This window comes from Procambarus clarkii, chromosome 6 (assembly GCF_040958095.1).
Source record: "Procambarus clarkii isolate CNS0578487 chromosome 6, FALCON_Pclarkii_2.0, whole genome shotgun sequence".
NCBI classification, from domain to species: Eukaryota; Metazoa; Arthropoda; class Malacostraca; order Decapoda; family Cambaridae; genus Procambarus; species Procambarus clarkii.
The window spans coordinates 14820055-14830054 of record NC_091155.1 but is presented as its reverse complement, the minus strand read 5'-3'; the positions used below and the strand labels follow the sequence as shown (position 1 = coordinate 14830054).

The following is a 10000-nucleotide window of genomic DNA, read 5'->3' as shown; positions in this document are numbered from 1 at the left end:
TGAAGTGTTGATGAGACACTGTTGCAGCTGACTGTTGCATATACAGTGATTTTATTACTAGTTTCACTTTCCGCGTAGATTTACTGAATCACTGCATTTTGTGTCGTAATCTGTTGAACATTCGGTGGGTTTCTTGACAATGTTCCGTTACTCTATCACTAAATGTCAGGAGTTTGTGTACTGCTCTTGGCTGTGTTTCCTGTGTCGCAACACTGCTCTGTGTTCGCCTAGTTGTGTTTGCGGGGGTTGAGCTCTGCTCTTTCGGCCCGCCTCTCAACTGTCAATCAACTGTTACTAACTAATTTTTGTTTTTTTTTCACACACATACACACACACAGGAAGCAGCTCTGTAACAGCTGTCTAACTTGCATGTACCTATTTACTGCTAGGTAACAGGGGCATTCAGGGTGAAAGTACAGGTTCCTGAGCCTACTGGGCTCTATCATATCTACACTTGAAACTGTGTATGGAGTCAGCCTCCACCACATCACTGCCTAATGCATTCCATTTGTCAACCACTCTGACACTAAAAAATATTTTTCTAATATCTCTGCGGCTAATTTGAGAACTCAGTTTCCACCTGTGTCCCCCTAGTGCGTGTGCCCCTTGTGTTAAACAGCCTGTCTTTATCAACCCTGTCGATTCCCTGATTCCCTTGAGAATCTTGAATGTGGTGATCATGTCCCCCTAACTCTTCTGTCTTCCAGCGAAGTGAGGTTCAACTCCTGTAGTCTCTCCTCGTAGCTCATACCTCTCAGCTCGGGTACTAGTCTGGTGACAAACCTTTGAACCTTTTCCAGTTTAGTTTTATGCTTGACTAGATATGGACTCCATGCTGGAGCCGCATACTCCAGGATTGGTCTGACATATGTGGTATACAATGTTCTGAAAGATTCCTTACACAAGTTTCTAAAGACCGTTCTTATGTTAGCCAACCTGGCATATGCTGCTGATGTTATCCTCTTGATATGAGCTTCAGGGGACAGGTCGGGCGTGATATCAACCCCCAGGTCTTTCTCTCTCTCTGACTCTTGAAGTATTTCATCTCCCAAGTGATACCTTGTATCTGGCCTCCTGCTCCCTACACCTATCTTCATTACATTACATTTGCTTGGGTTAAACTCTGACAACCATTTGTTCGACCATTCCAGCAGCTTGTCCAGGTCTTCTTGAAGCCTCAAGCTGTCCTCCTCTGTCTTAATCCTTCTCAATTGTGATGTGTGTGTGTGTGTGTGAGTGTGTGTGAGTGTGTGTGTGTGTGTGTGTATGAGTGAGTAAACACCTAGTGGTAGCTATGTACTACCACTACATAACTGTACATTTAAATCACTGTATCCCAACATTACTTTATCACTATATGTATCACGGTACAACATCAACATCACTGTACCCCCTACAGCACTGTACCCCTACAGCACTGTACCCCTACAGCACTGTACTCCCTACAGCACTGTACTCCCTACAGCACTGTACCCCTACAGCACTGTACCCCTACAGCACTGTACTCCCTACAGCACTGTACCCCTACAGCACTGTACCCCTACAGCACTGTACTCCCTACAGCACTGTACCCCTACAGCACTGTACCCCTACAGCACTGTACCCCTACATCACTGTACCCCCTACAGCACTGTACCCCTACAGCACTGTACCCCTACAGCACTGTACCCCTACAGCACTGTACTCCCTACAGCACTGTACCCCTACAGCACTGTACTCCCTACAGCACTGTACTCCCTACAGCACTGTACCCCTACAGCACTGTACTCCCTACAGCACTGTACCCCCTACAGCACTGTACCGTTACGTCACTGTTTCTCAACAGCAGTGCCACAATTCAACCACAATTTCTCACTGTTTGGTAGTCCTGAACACCTACCTGAAAATTGTAAATAAAAAAGTTTGAAAATATTCATGGAAATGAATACTCACGATGCGTAAAAATTATTCAAAATATACAAAATATACACTCAATATACACTCAATATACAACATATACGAAGAGTAGTATATCTCAAACTTTCGGGCATGATAAACGTTGTACCCAAGAAATTAATTCTTATATAGACACAATTTTATATGAATAAGATATTCGTATAGATATGGATAAAAAGCTAAAAATGTGCTTTCTGACACTTTAGCATGCTCAAAAACAACTGTTTTCTGGCATTATGACACGTTAGGAAGTTTCTGGCGCTATACTGTTAGAAAACAGGTAGTTTCTGGTGCTATACTGTTAGAAAACATTTAGTTTCTGGCATTATATTGTTAGAAAACAGGAAGTTTCTGGTGCTATACTGTTAGAAAACAGGTGGTTTCTGGTGCTATACTGTTAGAAAACATTTAGTTTCTGGCATTATATTGTTAGAAAACATTTAGTTTCTGGCATTATATTGTTAGAAAACAGGAAGTTTCTGGCGCTATACTGTTAGAAAACAGGAAGTTTCTGGCGCTATACTGTTAGAAAACAGGCAGTTTCTGGCCCTATAAGATAGAAGATAACAGGTGGTTTCAGGCGCTATAACAATGGAAAACTGTTAGTTTCAGGCACTAAAACAAAGAAGATAACAGGTAGTTTCTGGCACGATAACACACTAGAAAACAGGTAGTTTCTAGCAAAACAATGAGAGTCAGGTCATTTCTGATCTTTTAACAAATATCGACGAAGACAGTTGCTTGACTGTAACAAAAACAGCTTTGTTACTTGTTCCTTGTTACTTGTTGCTAGTACTGTGCTTGTTGCTCTGCTATCACTAGGCCTAATGCTGCTACTGTTACCTGTGCTGTTGTTACAACTATAGCAGAGTGTTTTAACAACTTACAACCCTCCATTCAATTTACAAGCTAAATTTAGAAGCAGGAAGTTTCTGATGCTATATCAGTCTATGAAGGAGGTTGTTAAAGATGCTATATCAGGCTATGAAGCAGGTTGTTAAAGATGCTATATCAGTCTATGAAGGAGGTTGTTAAAGATGCTATATCAGGCTATGAAGCAGGTTGTTAAAGATGCTATATCAGTCTATGAAGGAGGTTGTTAAAGATGCTATATCAGGCTATGAAGCAGGTTGTTAAAGATGCTATATCAGGCTATGAAGCAGGTTGTTAAAGATGCTATATCAGTCTATGAAGGAGGTTGTTAAAGATGCTATATCAGGCTATGAAGCAGGTTGTTAAAGATGCTATATCAGGCTATGAAGCAGGTTGTTAAAGATGCTATATCAGTCTATGAAGGAGGTTGTTAAAGATGCTATATCAGGCTATGAAGCAGGTTGTTAAAGATGCTATATCAGGCTATGAAGGAGGTTGTTAAAGATGCTATATCAGGCTATGAAGCAGGTTGTTAAAGATGCTATATCAGGCTATGAAGCAGGTTGTTAAAGATGCTATATCAGGCTATGAAGCAGGTTGTTAAAGATGCTATATCAGGCTATGAAGCAGGTTGTTAAAGATGCTATATCAGGCTATGAAGCAGGTTGTTAAAGATGCTATATCAGGCTAAGAAGGAGGTAGTTCCTGAAGCTATATCAGGCTATGAAGCAGGTTGTTAAAGATGCTATATCAGGCTAAGAAGGAGGTAGTTCCTGAAGCTATATCAGGCTATGAAGCAGGTTGTAAAAGATGATATATCAGGCTATGAAGGAGGTAGTTCTTGATGCTATATCAGGCTATGAAGCAGGTTGTTAAAGATGCTATATCAGGCTATGAAGCAGGTTGTTAAAGATGCTATATCAGGCTATGAAGCAGGTTGTTAAAGATGCTATATCAGGCTAAGAAGGAGGTAGTTCCTGAAGCTATATCAGGCTATGAAGCAGGTTGTTAAAGATGCTATATCAGGCTAAGAAGGAGGTAGTTCCTGAAGCTATATCAGGCTATGAAGCAGGTTGTAAAAGATGATATATCAGGCTATGAAGGAGGTAGTTCCTGATGCTATATCAGGCTATGAAGCAGGTTGTTCCTGATGCTATATCAGGCTATGAAGCAGGTAGTTCCTGATGCTATATCAGGCTATGAAGCAGGTAGTTCCTGATGATATATCAGGCTATGAAGCAGGTAGTTCCTGAAGCTATATCAGGCTATGAAGGAGGTAGTTCTTGATGCTATATCAGGCTATGAAGCAGGTTGTTAAAGATGCTATATCAGGCTATAAAAGAGGTAGTTCCTGATGCTATATCAGGCTATGAAAGAGGTAGTTCCTGATGCTATATCAGGCTATGAAGCAGATAGTTCCTGAAGCTATGAAGGAGGTAGTTCCTGAAGCTATGAAGGAGGTAGTTCCTGAAGCTATGAAGGAGGTAGTTCCTGAAGCTATGAAGGAGGTAGTTCCTGAAGCTATGAAGGAGGTAGTTCCTGAAGCTATGAAGGAGGTAGTTCCTGAAGCTATGAAGGAGGTAGTTCCTGAAGCTATGAAGGAGGTAGTTCCTGAAGCTATGAAGGAGGTAGTTCCTGAAGCTATATCAGGCAATGAATCAGGTAGTTCCTGACACTATATCAGGCTATGAAGCAGGTAGTTCCTGAAGCTATATCAGGCTATGAAGCAGGTAGTTCCTGAAGCTATATCAGGCTATGAAGCAGGTAGTTCCTGATGCTATATCAGGCTATGAAGGCGGTAGTTCCTGAAGCTATATCAGGCTATGAAGGCGGTAGTTCCTGATGCTATATCAGGCTAAGAAGGAGGTAGTTCCTGAAGCTATATCAGGCTATGAAGGAGGTAGTTCCTGATGCTATATCAGGCTATGAAGGAGGTAGTTCCTGATGCTATATCAGGCTATGAAGGCGGTAGTTCCTGATGCTATATCAGGCTATGAAGGCGGTAGTTCCTGATGCTATATCAGGCTATGAAGGAGGTAGTTCCTGATGCTATATCAGGCTATGAAGGCGGTAGTTCCTGATGCTATATCAGGCTATGAAGGCGGTAGTTCCTGATGCTATATCAGGCTATGAAGCAGGTAGTTCCTGATGCTATATCAGGCTATGAAGCAGGTAGTTCCTGAAGCTATATCAGGCTATGAAGCAGGTAGTTCCTGAAGCTATATCAGGCAATGAATCAGGTAGTTCCTGAAGCTATATCAGGCTATGAATCAGGTAGTTCCTGAAGCTATATCAGGCTATGAAGCAGGTAGTTCCTGAAGCTATATCAGGCTACGAAGCAGGTAGTTCCTGAAGCTATGAAGGAGGTAGTTCCTGAAGCTATGAAGGAGGTAGTTCCTGAAGCTATATCAGGCTATGAATCAGGTAGTTCCTGAAGCTATGAAGGAGGTAGTTCCTGATGCTATATCAGGCAATGAAGCAGGTAGTTCCTGACACTATATCAGGCTATGAAGGAGGTAGTTCCTGAAGCTATATCAGGCTATGAAGGAGGTAGTTCCTGAAGCTATGAAGGAGGTAGTTCCTGAAGCTATATCAGGCTATGAATCAGGTAGTTCCTGAAGCTATGAAGGAGGTAGTTCCTGACACTATATCAGGCTATGAAGGAGGTAGTTCCTGAAGCTATATCAGGCTATGAAGGAGGTAGTTCCTGAAGCTATGAAGGAGGTAGTTCCTGAAGCTATATCAGGCTATGAATCAGGTAGTTCCTGAAGCTATGAAGGAGGTAGTTCCTGAAGCTATATCAGGCTATGAATCAGGTAGTTCCTGAAGCTATATCAGGCTATGAAGCAGGTAGTTCCTGATGCTATATCAGGCTATGAAGCAGGTAGTTCCTGACACTATATCAGGCTATGAAGCAGGTAGTTCCTGACACTATATCAGGCTATGAAGCAGGTAGTTCCTGAAGCTATATCAGGCTATGAAGCAGGTAGTTCCTGAAGCTATATCAGGCTATGAAGCAGGTAGTTAAAGATGATATATCAGACCAGGTGAAGTGACTCGCATATTTCCGAAACACAAATATCAAATAGTTGCTTCCTTTGAACACAAAAGAGTGTTGTGTATTCCTGGAACACTAAAGGGTGTTGTATACCCATGATAGACAGTAGGCTGAGGTGTTGTGAATTCCTGGAATACTAAAGGGTGTTGTATACCCATGATAGACAGTAGGCTGAGGTGTTGCGTATTCCTGGAATACTAAAGGGTGTTGTATACCCATGATAGACAGTAGGCTGAGGTGTTGTGAATTCCTGGAATACTAAAGGGTGTTGTATACCCATGATAGACAGTAGGCTGAGGTGTTGTGAATTCCTGGAACACTAAAGGGTGTTGTATACCCATGATAGACAGTAGGCTGAGGTGTTGTGAATTCCTGGAACACAAAGTGAGGGGGGTGATGTTGCTGCAAAGTCTATTAACAAATGGAAAGGGTGTTCTAGGCCTACAGGGGAGGCGCTGGAATTGTCTTCCATAATTCTCTTGTAAAGCTAATAATGGCACTATTAACTTATCAACCCTTTCTCCTGTTTAGATAGTACCTATTGTGACTATTGTCAATAGTCAGAATTCGTATAGTCTTAGCTTTTAGATAGTAGTATACTGACTAGTGAGGAATTCTTTTTAAATATATGAAGCTTCAAGACAATCTTAAATATTCCTAGGCCTTGTATAGTACACATATGTACTATGTTAGGCCTCAGATATCGTGTATTAGGCCTAAGGAAGGTTAGGTTTGGTTAGTTTAGTTTGTCAAAGCAACACAAGTAAGAAGAAGATATAGTGAGAGAGAGAGAGAGAGTGTGTGTGTGTGTGTGTGTGTGTGTGTGTGTGTGTGTGTGTGTGTGTGTGTGTGTGTGGGTGTTGAAGGAGTAAACACATACACAAACACACATACACTCACACACACACACACACACACACACACACACACACACACACACACACACACACACACACACACACACACACACACACTCACACACACACACACACACACACACACACACACACACACACACACACACACACACACACACACACACACACACACACACACACACACACACACATACCTGGACAAGCTGCAGGAATGGTCGAACAAATGGCTGTTAGAGTTTAATCCAAGCAAATGTAATGTAATGAAGATAGGGGTAGGAAGCAAGAGACCAGATACAAGGTATCACTTGGGAGATGAAATACTTCAAGAGTCCGAGAGAGAGAAAGACCTGGGGGTTGATATCACGCCAGACCTGTCCCCTGATGCTCATATCAAGAGGATAACAGCAGCAGCATATGCCAGGTTGGCTAACATAAGAACGGCCTTTAGAAACTTGTGTAAGGCATCTTTCAGAACATTATATACCACATATGTCAGACCAATCCTGGAGTATGCGGCACCAGCATGGAGTCCATATCTAGTCAAGCATAAGACTAAAATGGAAAAGGTTCAAAGGTTTGCCACCAGACTAGTACCCGAGCTGAAAGGTATGAGCTACGAGGAGAGACTACGGGAATTAAACCTCACTTCGTTGGAAGACAGAAGAGTTAGGGGGGACATGATCACCACATTCAAGATCCTCAAGGGAATTGACAGGGTTGATAAAGACAGGCTGTTTAACACAAGGGGAACACGCACAAGGGGACACAGGTGGAAACTGAGTGCCCAAATGAGCCACAGAGATATTAGAAAGAACTTTTTTAGTGTCAGAGTGATTGACAAATGGAATGCATTAGGAAGTGATGTGGTGGAGGCTCACTCCATACACAGTTTCAAGTGTAGATATGACAGAGCCCGATAGACTCAGGAATCTGTACACCTGTTGATTGACGGTTGAGAGGCGGGACCAAAGAGCCAGAGCTCAACCCCCGCAAACACAACTAGGTGAGTACAACTAGGTGAGTACATACACACACACACACACACACACACACCCACACACACACACACACACACACACACACACACACACACACACACACACACACACACACACTCAAATCAAAGCAAAGGAAATCAAAATTAAATATAAAATGCCCGAGAAATACAATATTTTGACTGATCTATTTATGTCATCAATTAATATATCAGAACAGTATAAAACCACTAACATATTAGCTACATTAATATTGAAACACCAAATTTTCATTAAAACTTCATATTAATATTTATAATCAAATGCATGCAAAATCCTTCAATTTAACAAAAAAAAAATTATAATATGGCAGCAGTACCCCCAAAATTCTTCATGACAATAATTAATAAAATTTTATGACTGGTCTAAATTTAGACACAAACTTTGCATATTATACATTCTCATTACAGCCCCCAAAAGGTAATTCTCTTTCATCTATTTTCCACTCAGTTTCAGAGCGAGAAATTGCAATATTGTCATTATTTAAATATTTAATGAAAGATATAGATGGGGGTAATTAATGTTAATTTGGTGTCTAGTGAGTTTCCTATTTGTACTCGCCTATTTGGGTCTGCAGGATCGAGCATTGACTCTTGGATCTCGCCTTTCTAGCCATCGGTTGTTTACAGCAATGACTCCTGTCCTGTTTCCCTATCATGTCTAGTTTTAAAATTATGAATAGCGTTTGCTTCCACAATCTGTTCCTGAAGTGCATTCCATTTTCCCACTACTCTCACGCTAAAAGAAAACTTCCTAACATCTCTGTGACTCATCTGAGTTTCCAGCTTCCACCCATGTCCCCTCGTTCTGTTATTATTACGTGTGAACATTTCGTCTATGTCCACTTTGTCAATTCACCTGTGTGGTGTGAGTGTGTGTGTGTGTGTGTGTGTGTGTGTGTGTGTGTGTGTGTGTGTGTGTGTGTGTGTGTGTGTGTGTGTGTGTGTGTGTGTGTGTGTACTCACCTATTTGTACTCACCTATTTGTGTTTACGGGGGTTGAGCTCTGGCTCTTTGGTCCCGCCTCTCAACTGTCAATCAACTGATGTACAGATTCCTAAGCCTACTGGGCTCTGTCATATCTACATTTGAAACTGTGTATGGAGTCAGCCTCCACCACATCATGTGTGTGTGTGTGTGTGTGTGTGTGTGTGTGTGTGTGTGTGTGTGTGTGTGTGTGTGTGTGTGTGTGTGTGTGTGTGTGTTTGTGTGTGTGTGTGTGTGTGTGTATGTGTATGTGTGTGCGTATTAGGATCTGAGTATGTATGTGTTCATGTCTACATGTGTGTGTGTAAAGTATTATACATACACACTGGATAAAAACCGAAAGATAAAAAGTTGATGACAGCATAAACTTTCATATTTTGAATAGACGAAATACACAAGTGAGTGAGATAATGGTTCAGAAAATGGCCAATAGAGTTTAAATCCACCAATTGCAATGTCATGAAACTGAAAGGGAAGAACAGGTATCTGACAGATAAAAACACCTTATGAGAACACCAGAAAGAGACATACAGTACCTTACACACCACGTATGTCAGACCAATTTAGGTAGATAAAGTGCCAGTGGAGTCAATATCTCATCAACCTCAATTTAAGAAAAACTGAACAGAGGAGACATGATCACCACATACTTCTAACTCTGCGATAACTAAAGGGGTAGACCATGACAGAAGTTTTATCACGGATGGTAAACAGAGAACAGAATAACAGGTGGGCAACCAAGAACAGAATAACAGGTGGGCAACTAAGAACAGAATAACAGGTGGGCAACAGATAACAGAACAATAGGTAGAAACAGACAACAGGACAACAGACAGAAACAATGTACCCGAATTAAACAACAGAAACTTGATTAAAACGTTAATAATCAGAGCAGTAGATTAATAACTGTTATCAAAATTAATCAAAACAAAAGAGTTATTATTACCGATATTAATCAGAGCATCAGAGCTCAGAGGCTGGACCCAAGAGTTGAATCTTAACCCCCAGCAAAGTTTTACTAAGCTAGTTTCGCTGAGCGAAAAAACAGACTGCTCAAACTCAATTATATGAGATTATACGCAATCCATAAAATTATACAACCGCTCCCACACAACATACAAACATACATACATTTATACATGTTAACATAAAAGGATACATAAATGGATATTAGCGTTTTGTATTAATTTATTAGATTTTTTTGAGTATTCAAAAGCCCTCTATTTTATTATACAG

General features: G+C 41.2%; 2 protein-coding genes across 2 annotated transcripts in view; one reads left to right on the top strand and one right to left on the bottom strand.

The window, feature by feature from the left end:
- The window catches only part of LOC123752963 (uncharacterized), a 496752-nt gene that overhangs the window by 438181 nt on the left and 48571 nt on the right, over positions 1-10000 (bottom strand). The gene's annotated exons all lie outside the window — the stretch shown is intronic.
- Positions 5500-10000, top strand: part of LOC123752575 (ice nucleation protein-like) — a 69730-nt gene continuing 65229 nt past the window's right edge. Inside the window, exon 1 of the mRNA XM_069310071.1 lies at positions 5500-5566. Coding sequence (XP_069166172.1) covers positions 5500-5566 — 67 coding nt within the window. The remainder of the gene's footprint in view (positions 5567-10000) is intronic.